The sequence below is a fragment of the Marmota flaviventris genome, chromosome 10 (genome assembly GCF_047511675.1).
Source record: "Marmota flaviventris isolate mMarFla1 chromosome 10, mMarFla1.hap1, whole genome shotgun sequence".
NCBI classification, from domain to species: domain Eukaryota; kingdom Metazoa; phylum Chordata; class Mammalia; order Rodentia; family Sciuridae; genus Marmota; species Marmota flaviventris.
The window spans coordinates 7,836,365-7,854,775 of NC_092507.1; the positions used below are offsets into that span (position 1 = coordinate 7,836,365).

Here is an 18,411-nt window from a genome sequence, read left to right on the forward strand (position 1 = left end):
CCCACCCAAGTAGGGAGCTGAGACTCCCATCCACCTTTGGGGTCTAGAAGGTGCTACTGGCTGCACTGGCCCCAGCCAGTCACCCACTGCCCTTGGATGTCACTGGGTTCAAGAGCTGCTGGGAGGCTGGATCCAGAGGCTGGGCCAGGATCCACAGCCTAGCACACCCTTCATACCGCTCCTCCCCCAATTGGGAGACAGGAGCCAGCCCCTGGACAGGACTTGGAAAATGACCACAAGACCAGAGACTAATGACTCCTGTCCAATCCCACACTGGGCCAGAAAGGACAGCTTGAAGAGGCCATGAAGGGGCAGGGAGGCCAGGCCACCCTTCCCACCCCCAGCCACTCTCCTCTGTCCCTGGGCCCAGGAGAGCCCACCCTGTCTTCCAAAAGGGCGTAGGTGCAGGTGCAGCAAGGCCAAGAATGATGGCTTTGCCCACAGAGGCCTGGAGGGCAGCCCCCCCGCCCTGTCCTGGCCTCTGGGCAGCTCGGGTGTCAGTCAGGCGCCAGGCCCAGCTCGCCACCTCCTGAGCCTCACAATTCCGCCTTTGTCCGGCCACTCTGCCCAGGCTCCATAGCAGCCCAAGGGCCCCTGGAAACCGGAGCAGCTGGAGCCCCACCAAGTATTTTTCCAAGCTGGGCCGGGGCCTCAGGAGACGGAGGAGGACGGGCAGGGAGAGGCGCCCATTCATCCGCTGTTCATTCATTCCCTCCTTGGACAAACAATATTTATTCTGCACCCCCTTTTGTGGCAGGCACGGTGCTGGGTGCGGGTTCAGCAGCAGGCCCGCGCCCCTCGGATCTTACACCCTAGAAGCAGCCGGCGACGACTAGCCGCCGCCGACAGAAGCGAAAGTGAGCCAGCGAAGGCGCCGCGTGGGGCTGGGAGAGCGGCGGGGCGCGCACGGCGGGGCGAGGTGGGCACGGCTGGGCGAGGTGCTGGCGACTAAGTTAAGGCTTGTCCACCCCGGCCTCCGCCCCGCGGGGCAGGGCGGCTGGGGAGCAGCAGGGGGCTCTCAGGGCTCCACCCACACGCTGCTGTTGGTCACTCGCGCCCCGAACCAGCCCTTCCAATAGACGGAGTCCTGTCCCGCGTGTTCGAAGCGGACGTAGCGGACGCCTGGTCCGTAGTCGGTGAAGGTGTGGGAGATCTAGGGAGGACGCAGGGCGTCAGCCTCGAGGGCTGGTCCTGCGCGGCGACCCGCCTGCAGCCGCAGCTCGGTTCTCTGCAGGAGCGCGCCCCTGCGCCCGCCCGCGCCCGCCCAGGCGCCCCCGCCCGGTTCACCTCCATCCAGCCGTCCTCACTGTCCGGGGGAACCGCCACCTGGCCGCTGCTGAACTCGGCCAGCACGTCCTCGTGCTCCGACAGCAGCCTCACCGTGAGCTCGTACAAGCAGCCCGCGTCCGTGCGGCCCGAGTACCTGCCAGACAGAGCGCCGGGCCTGCTGGGCGCCGCTGGGGACCCGCCTTCTCCCAGAGGTCTCCTGTGCGCCCAGGGTCCCTACCCCTCCGGAGTGCAACCAGCGACCCACTTCACAGATGAGGAAACCGAGGCCAGACAGAGAAAGGAACTGGCCCAAGATCCAAAAAAAAAGGACTAAACCCCAGTTCGGCCAAAGCGATCTCACAGAGTCACTTTGTTCAGGCGGTGACTATCCACCTGCCTGTGTCAACATTTGAAACTCAGGCCGAGATGGCTTTCCACCCTTTCCTAAGAACTTGGAAGCTGTCAACGCTTGCAGACTTGTGGCCCCCGTGATCACAACACTAGAGGTGGTGTCCCCTCGGCTTTCCCCTCCCCATCCCAATGCAGCGGTCCCCACTGACTCTCACCAGTCCTTCACCACGATGGCCGGCTGGGTGGTGTCCAGCAGCTCCTCCCAGTAGCCCTCAGCTTGCAGGTCAATGACTTGTGCTTTGCGACACCACCTGGAAGAACTGGAGTTAGGACGCAGAGGAGCCCCCCACACCCGCCCTCCCCCACACCATCTTCTTACTCAAAGGAGGAGGCGAAGTACTTCTTGACGCTCTCATCGTGGCTGAATTCCACCCCACTGTCTCCAGGCAGCTCCTCCACCCGCCAGCCGTCGCCACCGTGCTCCACGTCGCACCAGCCCTCCAAGTCTTCTGTAGGAACACGATAGCCCCACCCTGGTCACCCAGTGCCTGCTGAAGCTGCAGCAGGGCTGGCTCCCGCCACTACAGTGGGGGACAGGGTGAACGTGGTACTTTCACGGAATCAGGAGTGTGCAGACGATGGGGGGTGGAATGGTGGGCACTTCCTGGTTCTCCCCTGGGATGGCTGTCCACAGGGCCAGTCCCACCCCCCCTGGGAAAGAGACCCCCCAGGAGCAGGTGGCCGGGGAGCTGTTAGTAATAGTGCTAACAGGGGCTGCTGGGTGCTAGGCCCTGAGCCAAGCTCTTCATCTCATGTGACGCTGGGCCAGCAGGAGGGGATGGCAGATTGCCGGTTCCCCAGGCGCGGGGCCAGGGACGTCACCCTCACCTTCCCCGCACGGGTTGCGCAGCAGGTTGCGCCGCCGCTTGCTCAGAAAGTAGAACTGCTGCCAGTGGTCTCGCTCGTCGTCGCCGCCACCCTCGGGCACCAGCCCCTCCTGCTGGCACTTGAGCAGCCACAGGGGGGCGCCGTCCACCAGCTCCTTCCAGCGCAGGCACACCAGGCGGCAGGCCTGCACCAGCTCGGCGGCCGGCAGAGCGGCCAGCACGCGCAGGAGCAGCGGCTCGGGCAGCTCCGCCAGGTACGCCGCCGCCTCCTCCTCGCCTGATGCCTCTTCCTCCCCGGGCTGCTCCTCCTCGGCCTCCGCGCACGCCTCCTCCGGCTGCTCCTCCGGCTGGCCCACGCTCTCTGTGACCAGGGGAGAGGCGGCTGTGACCTCCAGATAGTCCCCGCTCCGCGCCCCAGATGGGCCCTCCACCCACCCTGGGGCAACCACAGCTGGGGACAGAGTTTCTGGGACTCAGACCGAGTCACAGGGAGGAAGCCCAAGGGTGCAGAACTAAGATGGGTCCCCTAGGTCTGAATAATTGCCACATTGGTCTTTTTCCCCTGCTTGGCGGGAAACTCCAACCTTGAACAAAGGACAGCAGCCATCCTACCGTAATTGATGGCTGCCATGGATAGCATTGTCCCAGAGCAACCCCTTCAGTCCTCCTAAACACCCTCCAGGACCCCTGCTCCCCTCCCCTCCTCCTGGAAGCCTTCTGAACTTCCCCTTAGTACATTCTCTCACAGCCCAAGTTCAGAGGCCTCCCAGGGCTTCCTAGCTTTTGCTTGGGGTATGATGACTTGATGAACTTTTTCTGCACTAGACTGACTTCACCCGAGGGCCAGAATCAGTTCTGGGAGACGGGATCCTGCCTGGTGCTGTCAGGAGCTTGTGTTTATCAGGCACTTAGCAAACGTCAAGTGCTGTTTTTAAACCTTTCAATTATTCTAGAATCAGCAGAATCTTGAGCCTATGGCTGCCCCTATTTCATTGATGAGGAAACTGAGGCACAGAGCGGTGATCCACAGCTAATGAGTAGCTGGACCTGTGTTGGAGCCCACTCTGGCTCTAGAGCCACCTTTGACCACACTGTTCCAACAAAATAATGTGTTGGGTTATTTTTTAGGCACAGTTGTGGTTTTGATTTTCCAAGTGAAAACGATCAGGCTCAGAGATGCGAAGTGACTTGCTAAAGGTAATATTAGGATAGGAAATATTAGACCTGAAGATTAGGGGCTGGAGACCCACTGTCCCCAACCAGCCAATGGTGTGCGACTTGGGGGTGGGAAATAGTGTATCATACAAGAAAATGTTCTAGGGGCTTGGGAAAGGAAGTTTTTGTCACCCGTTCTTTTTCCATCCCTGACCCTCAGTTTTCTCATCTGGAAATGGTCATCCTGATGGTGCTGATGTTCAAATCCCCCAAGGAGCAGGGGAGGGCATTGTGAACTGGAAGGCAGAGGGCAGATGTCAGCAGTGGCCGGCTGGACCATCTCTTGGATCCCAGCCCACCTCTGCTGGGCCACGGGAGCCTTGAGTAAGCAGATGCAGTGCCCAGGAGCTCTGGAGGAGGGACAGCTAGTTGTGGGGAGGCCACCACTCTCAGAACTAAGATGAGGAATTCCTGAAGGTTGGGCCCTGGAAAGCCAAGGTGGCGGTGGGGGAAGGGGCAGGTAGCAGAGCCTACACCCAAGTCTGATGTCACCAGCACCTCCAGCTCGGGTTGACCTCCTTTTCAGAGCTCAGTGCGCACAGTGAGGCCTCGGGAACTCAGTGAACCTTACTAAGTGCTGCCCTTTCTCTTCTTAGTGATTAGCATTTTAGGGTCACATTTTAATGATATATGGGTTCACCCCTTCCCTTTGGCAAAGAGAAAACTGAGGCCCAGAGAGGCTGAGCAGCTTCTCCAGGTCACACTGCAGAAAGGAAAATGCCTGGCCATTCTGCTGCCCGCAGCTCTCTGGGGAGCTGGGCCCAGTGTCCTCACCTCTCCACCCACACACCTGCCCTGCCCTGGCCCCAGTGGATACCTGATGCTCCCCCGAAAGGTGCACCTTGCCCAGTCCTCTCTCCTGGCCCCCTGGCCTGGCACTGAGGCCCCGGATCTGATTACAGCCCCCTACCCCCACTCTCGCTCACACAACTCCTCACATTGTTGCTGGGGGAAAGTTATCTGGGCCTGGAAGCTGCTTCCAGGCTGATTCACTCACCTGGATGGGGCCCTGGAGTCCACAGGAATAACTGGGCCCTGGGAAAAACCAGGCCCAGGCCTGGTAAAGAGTGTGACATGGGGGGGCCACAGATTGGGAGGGGGATGCAGGAGCTGGAATTTCAGAGCCAGGAGAGGGGGCCTGGCAACCTGGGTGTGCATGGGTTCATGGCCTGCCAAAGCCACCCGTGAGGTGAGGAATTGGGTGAGAGCAAACTGCAGGGAGGTCTTGTCCCCACCCTGACTCAGCAGGCGACCCCTACAGGCCCAACAGGAAGCTGGAGGAATGGGGGAGGGTCTTTGGTGCCAGCAAAGATGACTGGGCAATCTGGAGGACCTGAGGATGGGGAGCGGTCCCTCAGTTCCTCCTCAAGGCTCGTCTAGTCCCACTAGGCATCCTGCCACCCAGAGGGAGCCCCAGGGGAAGACTGAAATGGGTGGGGAGAGGCTAGTAACCCCAAGAAACCCGTAGGGTCCAGGCAGCTGACGGGCCACAGCGGACAAACGGAAGAAGTTGATGGAAGAAAAAGGCTTGGGGGCTCCTCCGCCCAGAAGCCTCCCAGCCCCACAAACCCTCAGGAAGCAGGCGGAACGGGGGAGTCCAATGCCAGTTTGGGAACCCAGCAGTCCTCCCTCCCTGCCTGTCGCTCCTCAAGGCCTCCCGCCTCGAGGCTGTCCCAAGGGCTTTGCTTGCGTGAAACTTTGCGCGCCGCCTCTCGGGGACCCCGCGCTCTCCGAGGACCCTCGGAGGCACTCGCCCGCCTGCCCTGTCTCCCCTCCCGGGCTGGAGCGAGCGGGTCCAGGCGGCGGCTACCTGGGTCACCGTCTCCGTCCATCGCTGCGGAGCGCGGTCGCGGGAGGAGGAGGAGCCGGAGCGCTGCGGGTGCCGAGTCTCGCGGCGGCGGCGAGGAGTCCAGCCGCGCTCGAGACCGGGGCGCCCGGGCGGCTGCGCCTCTTAAAGGTCCCCGCGCTCGCCCCGCCCCGCCTTTGGCCGGGCGCCCGGCCGCCCCGCAGTCCCCGCGTCGGGGACGGAGGCCTGAGGCTGCGGGTTCCTCGGTGGACCCGGGAGGCCGGCAAAGGTCAGAGTCGTTTTTCTGATTGGGGGATGGGGGTCCGAGGTGGGGTGTCGCGCAGCTCGCCCCTGCGGTGGCAGCGGGACGAGGCGGCGGGGGGGGCAGGGCGAGCCTGGTCCTGCGGGGCGCGCGGCCCGGGCGGAGTTGGGGGTGGGAGGCTCCTTCCGCCCCGCGCAGGTAATTTTCCTACGCGGCGGCGGCGGGGCGCGTCCCCGGCTGGAGCGGCGCGGGGAGGGGACAGGAGCGGAGCAGGGAGAGAAGGGGAGCAGGGGCGGGCGGGGCCTGGCGGGAGCGGGGCGGGGCCTGGCGGGGCGGGGCCTGGCGGGGGCGGGACTTGGGTGGGCGGGGCCTGTGGGCGGGGCGGGCCGCATCCTGGCGACCACAGGCCCAGGCTGCGCAGCCCCGGAGGCCGAGCGGGATCCCGTAGCGACCGACGAGCGCAGGTGACCCGCGGGTGGGGACGCGGAGCGCCGTGGGGAGGGGGCGCGGCCGTGGGCGCCGGGCTGCGGGTTCCTTGGCTTTCGCCGAGCCGCAGTGCGCCCGGGGAGGCTCGGCGCCGACCAGGCCCAGATCGAGGGGTTTGTCCCAGCGCCGCCGCCGCCCACCGCGACAGGGCCGGGAGCGCGAGCTGAGGTCGCCGTGGACGCGCTGAGGTCCGGTCCCGACTTTGGTGGGAATGGGGCGCCACAGTCGCGCTGGGGGGCTGGGGCTGAGCCTAGCCATGGGGTGGGGGCGGGGAGGTAGGCAGGGCCCTGGCCCTTGGTCCACCCTCTCCAGTCCCAGCTAGGCTGGGCATTTCTCTGTGATCTTGGGAAAGTCGCCAAGCCCATTGGACCTTGTGAGGACAGTGATTTATATCCCCAGCGCCCTCCAGCGTTGCCCCCTCCTCTGCTCTGGAGAGGGAGAGGATGAAGAAGACCTGGACAGGCTCAGGTGCCCTGCGCTGGGCACTGTTACTCCTCCTCTAAAGACGGGCCTATTGAAAAAGGGCAGCCCTAGAATCAGAAAGGACCGGGCTCCTTCTCCCCTCTGCCCCTGTCTGGGTGACCTTGGGCAGTTCCTTCAACCTCTCTGGACCTCCCTAGTCTCCCTAGAGGTGGTTCTGAGGTGCCAGTGGAAAAAAAACAGAGCTCACCTTGTGTTGAGCACCTGCTGTGTCCCATGCTTCTTAGACTGCCCATGACCCTTGGAAGGAAGGACTGTTCTTGGCCAAATTTAGAGGAGGAGACTGAAGTTCAGACAGGCACAGTGACTTTCCTGACACAGTCAAAGACAGCTAGGATGGGAACCTCCACCACTACTGGGTGCTGCAAATAGTGGGTTCTGGGGAGAGGGCCAGGTCTGTAGTGCGGCTTTTCAATAACCACAGGGGGTGTCCAGAAGCTACCGCCATGGCCGTGGGCAACATCAACGAGCTGCCCGAGAACATCCTGCTGGAGCTGTTCACCCATGTGCCTGCCCGCCAGTTGCTGCTGCGCTGCCGCCTGGTCTGTAGCCTCTGGCGAGACCTCATCGACCTGGTGACCCTCTGGAAGCGCAAGTGCCTGCGCGAGGGCTTCATCACCGAGGACTGGGACCAGCCTGTGGCCGACTGGAAGATCTTCTACTTCCTCCGTAGCCTCCACAGGAACCTCCTGCACAACCCGTGTGCTGAAGGTGGGTGAGAGGGGTCTGCGTGCCCCCAACACACACGGTAGCAGCTGACACATACTGACCACTTCCTGTAGCTAAGTCCTTTTATGCTCTCACGATAACCCTTAGAGGTGGGCAGTGTCCATGCACCCATTTTTCAGGTGGACAGACTGGGGCCAAGGGTCGTGTTTCTTATTCGACTCTCACAATTATTTCTCCAGTGACCTTCCCTAGGAAAGGAACTGTTGTCCATTGGGGACTGATTGTGCCCAAGATATAAGTTGGAGGCACATTTTTTGGATCTCATTTTCAGACTCTAGCCTGGGACTCCTAGGACTGCCCTAGACGACATGGGCTTCTGCTTATAGAAGAGGGGACAACCCAGTCTTTCCAGCGTGGTGCCCCCACAGGCAAAACAAGGCTTCCACAGCCACTCCCTCCTTCCTTCGTCACGTTGTAACTTGTGGTGAGGACCCGGGTGGGATGGCGACCTTGTGCTTTGTTCTATGGTCAAATTCTAGTGTCAAGTGGTGACAAAACAGCTGCTGCCAGCTGTGCTCCCGCCCTCCCAGCACGTTCTTCTTGACCAGTATTTGGCAAAACATGGCCTTCGAACCAGATGTGGCCAAGGAGTGAAGAAAAACCTTACATTTTACAAAGATTATTTTAAAAAAAAAAAAAGGAAGCAAGGAAAAAACCCCTGTGTGACAGAAATGGCACAGGGCCCCAAAAGCTAAATATGTGCCACTCTGCAGGAGACGCTTCCCGTCCCATCCCTTTTTTTTTTTTTTTTTTTTTGGTACCTGAGTTGAACCCAGGGACACTCACCCACTGAGCAACATCCCAGCTCTTTTTTATATTTTATTTAGAGACAGGGTCTTGCTGAGTTGCTTGGGGCCTCACTAAGTTGCTGAGGCTGGCTTTGAACTCATAATCCTCCTGCCTCAGCCTCCTGAACCACTGGGATTACAGGCGTGTGCCACTGCACCCAGTGTCTTCACATTCTTGACTGCCGTTTACAGAGATGACTAAAGCTCAGAGAGTGAAAGTAACTTGTCTGAGATCACGCAGCCTAGTATTGTTAGAGCTTGTCTGAGACCAGGGTCTGTGTGGCCCTTGACACAGAAGGGGTCTGGTGGGTTTTGCCCGGGACTCTCAATGGAAATCACTTACCTAGGCTCGGACACAGGAAGCACCTGTGGAGGGCAGTATTGATCTGCAGTGACCTACAGCACGGGGCTGGAGGGGCTGCTGAGACCCAGGGAGAAGAGCTGGGAGGAAGGGCCTTGGGAGCAGGTGGCCACTGTCTTCCCCGCGTGGTGAATTCGGCTTTCCCACAGAGGGCTTTGAGTTCTGGAGCCTGGATGTGAACGGAGGCGATGAGTGGAAGGTGGAGGACCTTTCCAAAGACCAGCGGAAGGAGTTCCCCAATGACCAGGTCAAGAAATACTTCGTGACTTCTTATTAGTAAGATCGGGGGTCTCGGGGAGGGGGTGGGGAGCCCAAGTCACTTCACCCTGGGGTCTCTCCCGCCCCTGGGAGGGACAGTCCCAGCCCCGTCCCACCCTCCACCGCCCCCAGCACCTGCCTCAAGTCCCAGGTGGTGGACCTCAAGGCTGAAGGGTATTGGGAGGAGCTGATGGACACCACCCGACCGGACATCCAGGTCAAGGACTGGTGAGTGCCCGGGGCGAGGGTCTGGGTGGGGCCTGCCACTCCGGCGCCCCACCCCCACCCTGCCCCCGCTCTCCCAGGCCCTCATGGGCCTCCCTCTGCCCACAGGTTCGCAGCCAGGCCAGACTGCGGGTCCAAGTACCAGCTGTGCGTCCAGCTCCTGTCCTCCGCACACGCCCCTCTGGGGACCTTCCAGCCAGACCCAGTGATGATCCAGCAGAAGAGCGACGCCCGATGGAGGGAGGTGCGTGGCCTGGCGGGCAGGGGCGGGCCCAGGGCTCCCACTTCGGGGCTCAGAGCCAGCCGCCTCCCGCCTGGGCCCATCTGCTGCCTGGACTAGTCTTCCCTCAGAAAAGGAGGAAGTCAGTGACCAAGGACGCCCTTAGACAGCAAGCTGGGCAGGGGCAGCTCCCAGGTGCAGCACTGGCCTGGCACTGGGGAGAGAAAGAAAGACATGAGATCAACTGTCCAGAAGGGCTGCCACAGATGACCGCTCTCAGCTGTGACTGCAGAGGGTCCCCGCTCACAGCAGCGTAACCCGGGCCTTCTTGATTCCTCGGGCTCTGACCCCGTTTTACGTCCAAGAGCGCAGGTCTCCACTCAGGGTCCTGAGGGTCCCCCGTCCTGCTCGGCTTGCGTGCGTTTACCTGGACACAGTCCCCCGTGGTGAGCTGAGCAGCACCTGGGTCACCTAGACGGGCACCTGGGTCACCTAGACAAGCCCGGGCCCTCTGAAGCAGCCAGGTACAGAGTCCTTAGGCTTCACCAGCCTCTGTCTGTCACTGCCACTCAGCCTTCCACCCTGCTGTCACCATGGGACCAGGCACGACTGTTCCAGTCACGTGACGGACAGAGACAGGCGGTGGTCCTACAGGCTGTTGCTGGGTCCCCTGGAGCTTGCTGCAGTGCTAGAAATGCTGTCCGCACCGCCCGTGTGCTAGCCAGGGGCCGCACAGGACGCTGGCCCCTAGTAGGAGCCGCTCCCGGGCGGCCGAGGGGCTGCAGTGTTAATTCTTACTCTGTTTTTATCACTTTATTTTATTTTTTTATTTTACTTGGTGCTGAGGATTGAACCCAGCGCCTCACACACTCTAGGCGAGCGCTCTGCCCTGAGCCCCGCCCCAGCCCCAGTATCCTGTGCTTTTTAGCCTGGCCATGTGCCGACACTGTCAGGTCCTTTGGGCCCAGTGGCCTGGGCGGGATTTTGCTGTTTGACAGATGAGGAAGGCAAGTCACAGAGAGAGGCCGTCTCCTCAGGCACAGAGCGGGGGCTGGAGCTCCTGGTCCCCAGCCCCCACCCGGCAGTGCCACTGGGGGTGGCCCTGACCTCTGGCCTCCCTCTGCCTGCCCCACCCCAGGTCTCCCACACCTTCTCCAACTACCCTCCCGGCGTCCGCTACATCTGGTTTCAGCACGGCGGCGTGGACACCCACTACTGGGCCGGCTGGTACGGCCCGAGGGTCACCAACAGCAGCATCACCATCGGGCCCCCACTGCCCTGACGCCCCCTGGCCCCCCATCAACTGAACCCTGACTGGTAAACTGCTGTCAGAGGAGGGCTGAGTTTGGGAAGGGGAGGCGGAAGCCAGGTGTCCCCAGCCTTTCAGTGTGTCCCTGCCCCCACTCACCTCTTCTCTGTGGAGCCTCTGGATTTGGGCAGCTGTCCCATGCTGGGGGCCTGCTCCCCGCTGAGGTCCCAACCTGAACAATTGCAGGGGCGGCCTCACTGGGCCCCTCCGAGAGACGGAGCCCTGAGGGCAGGGAGCAGGGCATCCCCAGGCTTCCTGGACAGGGGTCTGCAGCTGGGACGCCGGGCCACGTCTGCCTGTACCTCTCCCTGGCCCTTTCTCCCTGGGTCCTTTGGGGGTCTTTGGAGCAGGAGCAGGAGCAGGCAAGACACCTGTCACATTTGTGACAGCCATTCACAATGACAGATCTGAAAGATGACAGGTCTGAGAAGCAGAGGCAGGCTCTGCCAGCCACTTCTGCCCTGTGGCCACCCCTGACCTCACTCTGCCTGCTCACCAGAGGTGGCTCAGCCCCAGGCTCTGACCTGGTCTGAGGTGACAAGCCAGGCCCCAGGTAGGGTGGCTGCAGGCGGGTGTGGGCTGCCCTTACCATCACCGAAGCCCCGCAGCCAGGTGGGTACTGGGGGACAGGGTGACTCAGGCCAGGTGGGGGCAAGGTTGGGACACACGAACCTTGGATGAGTAGGGTAGATGGTTTTCAGGGACCAGCTGTCCACCTCAGCCCTGGCTACGCTCCCTACAGCTTGGAAATTATTCCAGCCCAGCACTACCCCCCCAAAGTAAAACCCACCACAGCAGTGCCCCACCAAGGACAGCAGTGTCCTCCTGACCTTGCCCCCCGCATGCTGCCGAATAAAAGTGTTCCAGCCAGCCTGTGCCCTGTGGCTTCTGGAGGGAAAGACAAACTTCTTGGGTGCCCTGCCTGGACCTGCAGAGGGTCTAGTGTGGCTTCCGTCCAAAGTAGAGAGGGGTTGACATTTCTGGAATCAGCTCCTCACAGGCTGGTCGTGGGGCAGACCCCTCAACAGACTGCACTCCCGCAGCCTCGGGCACCACAGCGTCCACAGGGCTGGGCCCGTGGATGGGCTTCTCTGGGCAGCCCTCGGCACACCTGCTGCTGGGAGCAGTGCCACTGTTGACATTGGATGAGGCCAGAGCATTTGAAGTTGTGCTTGGCATACAGGGAGGTGCTTAGGAAGTACTTGTTAAATTTATGACACTCAATTATGAGTTAATTAGGGCCATGCTAGGTGGGAACAAAGCGGAAAAAGACACCTTCCCTGGAGAAGGCGCAGCCCTGACTGGAGCGATGCTGCTGGGCCAGCCCTCGTGCAGTGCTCAGACTGCGAAACCCTCTCAGCCGCCAAAATGGGTGCTTGATAAATTGTTGTTGAATTAACAACGAAGAAAAAAAACACACACACACACACAAGAGGTTTTTATCTTTGCATCAGCTGAGGCCTACGAAAAGCCCAGCCCAAACCCAAAATGTCAGCTCTGGCCCTCCGGGGAGGGGGCCACGAATCCAGGGCGAAGAACTGGCCCCACCTCCAACCGTGTGCGGTAAACAGGTGAAAAGAAGTCTAAGGCGTGGCCAGCGCGGGACAGGACCGAGACCCAGCCGACGGGGCTTCCCCTGCAGAAGGAGGAAGCGGGGAAGAGGTGGGTGCCGGCTGCCGAGCTGCCCACCGCCTGGAGAGGGAGACTCCGGCTCGGGAAACGCCGGCAGCCGCGAGGTCCCGGGAGGCGCGGCGCCCACCCCGACCGCGAGACGCCAGGATGGTCTTCGCCGAGCGCCTCCGGGTGGCGCGGCGGGCCCCGGGGACCCCAGGCTCCTCTTCGGGCTGGCAGGCGGGGGTGGGGGCGCGGGCGGCTGCCCGAGCGCTGCGCGTGACGCGGGCGGACGGGGCGGGGCGAGAGCGGACGGCGCCGGCGAGGCGCAGGCCCCAGGCTGACCCGAGCTGCCGCCGCCGGGCGGCCCCGCGTCCAGGTCGCGGCCCAGGGGGACGGGGCGGGAAGGGGCGGCGCGCGCGGGAGGGCACCGGGCCCGCGGACGCCGGCCGGGGAGGGGGCGCAGGCGGGGCAGATCCCTCGGCGGCGCCCCGGCGCGCGGACGGCAACTGGACCCACCGCGCCCGGCCCTCCCCGCCCGGCGCCGCGGGAGAGGGGCGCGGGGAGCGGGGGCGCTGCGGGCACCTGGGAGCCCGCCCCGGAGGCGGCGTCCTGGCCGGCGCGAGTGCGCACGGGAAACGCCGCGGCGACCTCGGAACCGCCCCGCGGGGCGGGTGGCCGGGGACTTGGAGGGGGACTCGGAGGCGGGGCAGAGCGCCACCGAAGCCCAAGACCGACCCGGCGCCGCGCGCTCCAGGGCGCCCCCGCCTGGCGCTCGTTTGGTGCTTTTAGAAGTTGGGGGTGTTTTGAAGTTGACGTTGCGCAGTTTCAAGCCCCGGGTGGGAAGAGCTGGCCACCGTGCCGGCCTGGTGGCGATTTTCCGCCAGGGCTTTTCGCACAAGGCACCGGCACCTTGTCTGCTGTAGTTTGTTCCCCGCCCACTGAAATGCTGCTCCCCCGGGAGCCAGGGTGCGCATCCCTCTGCAATCTGGGATGGGAGTTTCACAAGACCTGGCAGCTCTTTTGGTCACGTCTGTGCCAAATCAGAAGAGGCTAGCGAGTTTCTCTTCTGATCCGTGGTCGGAGAACTCTGTCCCCAGATGTCAGCAGACCAGGCTCATCAGAGTGACAGTGCAGAGCCTGCCCCCACCCACCGGAGCCCCCAGGCTACAGATTTCCCAGTGGCCTGGCCAGACACACCAAGGCAGCCCAGCCACCGCTGCAGGGTCGCTCCGGGTGTGTTTCCTCATCTGAATTCCAGGCCAAAGGGAGCGGTTTGGGAAAGGGAAGCTGTTTGCAGCAGCAGCCCCTCCCCAAGGAACATTAGTCAGCGGCTGGAAGCTGGATTTCTATATTCTGAATTCACAGTAGTGCAGGACCATCACCAAACCCTCTTAGAACCTCATACAACAGGTGGCCCCAGCAAACTCTTAGGACAGGTCAACCAGGCACCTGGCTTCAGAATTGAGCAATTATTTTTTAGTTGGGGTTTGAAAATAATCTTTTTTTTTTTTTTTTTGAGCTACAAGTCACTACCTTGCCCAGGCTGATCTTGAACTCCTGGGGTTGTTGTCTTCCTGCCTCAGCCTTTGAAGCCAAGTAGCTGGGGCCATCCAGGTGGGCTGCCGTGCCCTGCTCTGTGCCTAAAATCTTAATTACTTTTATTTACTCTTCCAAATGTGTGTAAATGGGACCACCCCTGTGCAGTGGGAAGGCCCTGGGAATGCTCCCTAACCCCTTGTTTTCACAAAAGAGGAAACAGGAGTGGAGAAGAGCCAGTCCTTTGGATCTCGCGGTCCACCTGGCTGCTCTGGGCTCATCACCACTGTCCCCCGCAGACCCTTGTGTGCACACTACCCTCCACCGCCATGGCCCTGGTCAGCATCAACGAGCTGCCCGAGAACATCCTGCTGGAGCTGTTCATGCACGTGCCTGCCCGCCAGCTGCTGCTGCACTGCCGGCCTGTCTGCAGCCTCTGGCGAGACCTCATCGACCTCGTGAGCCTCTGGAAGCGCAAATGCCTGCGCGAGGGCTTTGTCACAGAGGACTGGGACCAGCCCGTGGCCGACTGGAAGATCTTCTACTTTCTGTGCAGCCTCCGCAGGAACCTCCTACGCAACCCGTGTGCTGAAGGTGGGCTGGGGCTACCACAGCGCTGGCTCCTTGGCTTTTCTGAACCTCAGGGCCCTTGCACTTGCTATTCCAGTCCCCTAACACCTTGGCTCCTCTCCATTCTTCAGGTCTCAGTTCAGAGACCTGCCCTGACCTCCCATCTAAACACAGTGCCTCCCACCTATTGCCTACCGTTTACCGCCCCGTAGCAGCACTGTTCACGCTACAGTTTTCTGCCCTCTGGTACAAACTTGAAGTTCCAGAGGCCCTAATGAGCCACTGTACAGTTCCCACAAAGATGCTGTCGCGTGGCAGGTGCTCAGAGGTGTTCGCTGGATGAACGCTGCAGATCCGCCTGTCCCCTTAGCTCAGCACAAGCTGCCTTGCTCTCCAGGGCCTTCTCTGCGCCCGGAACTTGTCTAAGGATATTCCAGACATGGTAACCCTCCTCTGCAAAAAGTGAGGATCCAGAGGTGACTCCAGTCATAGTTTGGGACCCACGTGTCGCCTGTAGTACTTTTGTGTTTTCCGGGGGGTTCTTGTGTCTGTTTCCTCCTTCCTTCACTTAGCACCTACCATGCCCAGAGCACCAGGCTCCTTTCAGGACACAGTGGTGATTAAGAGGCCTCATCTGGGCACTTAGGTCATTTTCCACTGGTTTTCTCTTCATCCTCATTGGCCTTGAGGGCAGCTCCATTTGCTAGGCGGGTGCTGTGGGCCCTGAGATGACTTGCCCTGAGATCTGGAACTGGCAGTCTTGAGGTCCAGTCCTGACTAACAAAGGCTCAGGCCCTCTCAGAGGCCCACTGCCAGTGCCCAGCCTTCTTCCTGCCTGCTCCAGATTCTGTCCATAAGCTGCCCAGTCGAGCTGCCCACTCAGCCAATGGGGCCTCCCAAAGCCTGGGGCTGGGCCTGCGTCTGGCAGCAGTCACCCCTGGCTGGCTGGATCTTCCCTGGGCCTAAGCTCAGACCAGCATAGCCCCATGTGGTTCTGCATTTCTCTCTTGGTTCTCTGCTTGGGAAACCCCCAGGCCACATGGGGGCCAGATGTGTGGGCTCCCCTTGGGTGAGCAGTATGGAAAAGCTGCGGTGGTGATGCCCTGGGCAGCCTCAGCCAAGGGGCACTGTCACCTGCTCAGCTCCTCTGAGCTCAGTGTGAGGAGGAGGCGCCCTGCACCTGCTGAGCCCACCGGATGGAGGTCCTTGAACACAGGGTTCCTGCAGCCCCCAGCCCAGGGTGCCTGTCCCCACTGGCCACTCTTGCCACGGGTAGAGCCATATAGGAATAACAGGTTCCCTGAAACCCTCCAGCCAGTCCTCCCGGATTGTGGTTATGCAGTTAATTGACATCCTCTTCCTCCTGGACGTCAGGGGAGGCCAGTGGTCAAGTGAGTGGCGTGCATTGATGGAACTCACATCAGTCCTGGGGACCAAGCACTCTCACAGGCTCTTTTGAGATTTAATTCTAAGAACTGAACTGCACCTTAGGAGCCAAGCCAGATCAGAACAGAGCGGGAGGGAATGAGTCCAGGTCAGAGCCCAGCACAGGGACCCAGGTGGGAATGTACTGGGGGCCCCGAGGCACAGGTGAGATGCTCTTCAGCTGGTGGGGGACTGACCCCGGCTGCAGTATCACTGGCCTGAAAGCCGGCCAGCTGGGGAAGGTGGGCCTCAGCTTTCCGCAGGGATCTCACCTCAGTTCCATTTCTCCTAGAGGATATGGGGTCTTGGCGAATCGACTCCAATGGGGGGGACCACTGGAAGGTGGAGAGCCTGCCTGGAGAGCATGGCACAGATTTTCCTGACCCCCAAGTCAAGAAGTACTTTGTCACCTCCTACGGGTAAGAGGGGCTGAAGCCAGCAGGCTTGGGTTGAGGGCTGAGGTCCAGGACACCTTTGCAAACCTCAGGCCTACCTGAGGGCCTCGGGAAGCTTCGGGGAGCAGTTCCCAGACACATTCAGAGCCCACAGCTTCCTGGAGCCAGTAAGCTTCCTGTCCAGGCAGGGGGAGAGGAGTTTCAGGCCGCCAGGAGTTCGCGGGGCAGTAGGGTAAGGCAGGGTGTCTGCAGGCGGTCCTGATCTACGAGTGGAGTCACAGAAGGCCCACCACAGCCACCTGGAGACTGGGCCTTTCAACTGGGATCAGATGCTGCCCAGGCCCAAGCGGGTCACATCACCTACATGTTGTTTCCCATGGGTCTGCCCATGGACGAGTGGACGCTGGAGTCCTGCGGCGGTTGAGAGCAGCCCCTGGGTTCCTGGGCCACCTCACTGGGCCCAGAGTCCTTCATAGCACATCTGGGTGTGACAGCCTTGCCCTTTGCCCCTCAGCATGTGCCTCAAGTCCCAGCTGGTGGACCTCAAGGCTGAGGGCTACTGGGAGGAGCTGCTGGACACATTCCGGCCTGAGATCGTGGTGAAGGACTGGTGAGTGGGGCCCATGGCCAGTGTCCCCACTGTGCACCCTTTCCCTCCCCTCCTGCCATAGTCACTGGGTCAGAGAACCTATGGTGAGTGCCCCTGCTGTGCCAGCAGCATCCTGGGGGTTAGGGCTGCCTCTAGGGACCCAGCACCCAGTCCCCCTCCCTCTCCACGATGTAGTCAGCAGGACATGCCGGCCCGTTTGCAGATGGGAGACTGAGGCCTATGGATGAAAATAGTCACCAAGGCCTGGAAGCAGCAGGGACGCTGCCCTCTGGATTCTGTGGGCACCTCCACACTTTCTCCCTGGTCACCCACAGCTCTCTGAATTTACGGCTTTGGGGACAGGGCTCGGCCTCAGGCATGCTCTGCACCTGCTCTGCCACCGGCTGCACCCGCCCATCCCACAGCACTTGCCCAGGCTCCTGCCCACACAGAACTGTGAGGCACTGGCACTGGCTTGGGCCATGCAGCAGGTCCCAGGGCCACCTCTGAGAGAGAAGGGGTGATGTTTGAAGGGTGGCTGAACTGAGGAGAGGTGAGCTCTGCCAGCCCCCACCACACAGGTCCCCAACTTGAATGTTCTGGGCCACTGTGACATAGGTGACACAGCTTAGACAGATGGGGCCTTGGTCTCTGTAGAGGACCTTTTTGTTTTGGGGGATCAAATCTTTAGTAGAATGCTCAAAGGTTGCCGGTTTTCTCAAATGGGGTAACTAAGGCTCCCCATGGATACTGTACCCCAGGGCACAGGGAGTGCCAAGGCCAGCTGGGCCTCCTGGGCAGAGCAGCTGGCAGAGGGAGCAAGCTCAGGTCCTGGGCTTGGCCTGCCCCCGCCCCCAGGGCAGCCTTCAGTGGCTCTTGATGGCAGCTGAGCCTCCCCCACCGCCCCCAGGTTCGCTGCCAGGGCCGACTGTGGCTGCTCCTACCACATCCGGGTGCAGCTGGCCTCCGCCGACTACATCGTCTTGGCCTCCTTTGAGCCCCCACCCGTGACTGTCCATCAGTGGAACGACGCGACGTGGACAGAGGTGAGGCCTCACCTGCTGCCCACCCTTCTCCCAGCACCAGGATGGCAGCAAACAGGGGCGTCCCCAGTAACCGTGGCTACCTCCTCTCCCTAGGTCTCCCACACCTTCTCTGACTACCCTCCAGGCGTCCGCCACATCCTGTTCCAGCACGGGGGCAAGGACACCCAGTTCTGGGCAGGCTGGTATGGGCCCCGTGTCACCAACAGCAGCATCATCATCAGCCCCAAGACCAGCAGGAGCCTGGCTCCCTCCGGGGCTCTGCCTGAGACACTGCAGGGACAGGGGGAGGCTTCCTAGTGGCCCTTCCCATTTCATCTCCATGGGCCAGAGGACAGCCTGTGGTCATCTGCAGCCATCCGTCCATCTTCTGTCCAGGACAAAGGGAGGGTCCCTCCAGGCAAGAGCTGAGCCTGTAGTGCGCAGTGAGGTCCCTGCCCCGGAGCTCCAGCCCCAGTTCCAGCCTTGGGCAGACGGTCACACAGTGCTAATGTTTTGTCAAAATAAATGTTTCCAGTAAAACCAGCCTGGGCTTGAGTTTACAGGTGGGGTGGGCTGCTGGCACCCCGACAGAGAAGCAGCCCAGGGTGGCTCGCTGCACTTGTCACCGCTC

The 18,411-nt window shown here is 61.4% G+C and overlaps 3 protein-coding genes across 9 annotated transcripts; 2 read left to right on the forward strand and 1 right to left on the reverse strand.

Annotated features, from left to right (window-relative positions):
- Positions 1 to 717: 717 nt before the first annotated feature.
- On the reverse strand, positions 718 to 7,036 carry Fbxo2 (F-box protein 2). Of its 2 annotated transcripts, none has more exons than XM_071617346.1 (6): positions 6,927 to 7,036; positions 2,509 to 2,868; positions 2,000 to 2,129; positions 1,836 to 1,931; positions 1,288 to 1,423; positions 718 to 1,153 (listed from the first exon to the last, which is right to left on the reverse strand). In XM_071617346.1, exons 1-6 carry the CDS (start codon positions 6,970 to 6,972, stop codon positions 1,019 to 1,021), a joined length of 903 nt encoding a protein of 300 aa, XP_071473447.1. In that variant the 5' UTR covers positions 6,973 to 7,036; the 3' UTR covers positions 718 to 1,018. The 2 variants fall into 2 exon arrangements, with proteins under 2 accessions (XP_071473447.1, XP_027803522.1); XM_027947721.2 differs by lacking the exon at positions 6,927 to 7,036 and adding an exon at positions 5,533 to 6,068.
- On the forward strand, positions 5,775 to 11,496 carry Fbxo44 (F-box protein 44). 4 transcript variants are annotated; one of them, XM_071617348.1, is made up of 6 exons: positions 5,775 to 5,797; positions 7,161 to 7,447; positions 8,764 to 8,890; positions 9,005 to 9,100; positions 9,206 to 9,341; positions 10,456 to 11,496. In XM_071617348.1, exons 2-6 carry the CDS (start codon positions 7,183 to 7,185, stop codon positions 10,597 to 10,599), a joined length of 768 nt encoding a protein of 255 aa, XP_071473449.1. In that variant the 5' UTR covers positions 5,775 to 5,797; positions 7,161 to 7,182; the 3' UTR covers positions 10,600 to 11,496. The 4 variants fall into 4 exon arrangements, with proteins under 4 accessions (XP_071473449.1, XP_027803484.1, XP_027803485.1 ...); XM_027947683.2 differs by lacking the exon at positions 5,775 to 5,797 and adding an exon at positions 6,140 to 6,234; XM_071617347.1 differs by lacking the exon at positions 5,775 to 5,797 and adding an exon at positions 6,641 to 6,724.
- A 688-nt stretch (positions 11,497 to 12,184) lies between these two features.
- Fbxo6 (F-box protein 6) lies at positions 12,185 to 18,323 on the forward strand. Of its 3 annotated transcripts, none has more exons than XM_027947768.3 (6): positions 12,185 to 12,288; positions 14,076 to 14,370; positions 16,064 to 16,190; positions 16,681 to 16,776; positions 17,666 to 17,801; positions 17,895 to 18,323. In XM_027947768.3, exons 2-6 carry the CDS (start codon positions 14,106 to 14,108, stop codon positions 18,096 to 18,098), a joined length of 828 nt encoding a protein of 275 aa, XP_027803569.2. In that variant the 5' UTR covers positions 12,185 to 12,288; positions 14,076 to 14,105; the 3' UTR covers positions 18,099 to 18,323. The 3 variants fall into 3 exon arrangements, with proteins under 3 accessions (XP_027803569.2, XP_027803568.2, XP_027803570.2); XM_027947767.2 differs by lacking the exon at positions 12,185 to 12,288 and adding an exon at positions 12,536 to 12,616; XM_027947769.2 differs by lacking the exon at positions 12,185 to 12,288 and adding an exon at positions 12,966 to 13,854.
- The last annotated feature ends 88 nt before the right edge of the window (positions 18,324 to 18,411 follow it).

What these genes read in the sequence shown, in the direction of transcription:
- Fbxo2 (XM_071617346.1), bottom strand. Translation starts at nt 6,972, where the DNA reads ATGGGCAGTCTAAGAAGCATGGGACACAGCAGGTGCTCAACACAAG. An exon ending in CAGCAGGTGCTCAACACAAG is followed by an intron (nt 2,869 to 6,926) that starts GTGAGCTCTGTT and finishes CCCTGGTCACAG; the next exon opens with AGAGCGTGGGCCAGCCGGAG. An exon ending in GCCATCGTGGTGAAGGACTG is followed by an intron (nt 1,424 to 1,835) that starts GTGAGAGTCAGT and finishes TCTGTCTGGCAG; the next exon opens with GTACTCGGGCCGCACGGACG.
- Fbxo44 (XM_071617348.1), top strand. Translation starts at nt 7,183, where the DNA reads ATGGCCGTGGGCAACATCAACGAGCTGCCCGAGAACATCCTGCTGGAG. An exon ending in TACTTCGTGACTTCTTATTA is followed by an intron (nt 8,891 to 9,004) that starts GTAAGATCGGGG and finishes CACCGCCCCCAG; the next exon opens with CACCTGCCTCAAGTCCCAGG. An exon ending in GCGACGCCCGATGGAGGGAG is followed by an intron (nt 9,342 to 10,455) that starts GTGCGTGGCCTG and finishes GCCCCACCCCAG; the next exon opens with GTCTCCCACACCTTCTCCAA.
- Fbxo6 (XM_027947768.3), top strand. Translation starts at nt 14,106, where the DNA reads ATGGCCCTGGTCAGCATCAACGAGCTGCCCGAGAACATCCTGCTGGAG. An exon ending in TACTTTGTCACCTCCTACGG is followed by an intron (nt 16,191 to 16,680) that starts GTAAGAGGGGCT and finishes TTTGCCCCTCAG; the next exon opens with CATGTGCCTCAAGTCCCAGC. An exon ending in GAGATCGTGGTGAAGGACTG is followed by an intron (nt 16,777 to 17,665) that starts GTGAGTGGGGCC and finishes CACCGCCCCCAG; the next exon opens with GTTCGCTGCCAGGGCCGACT.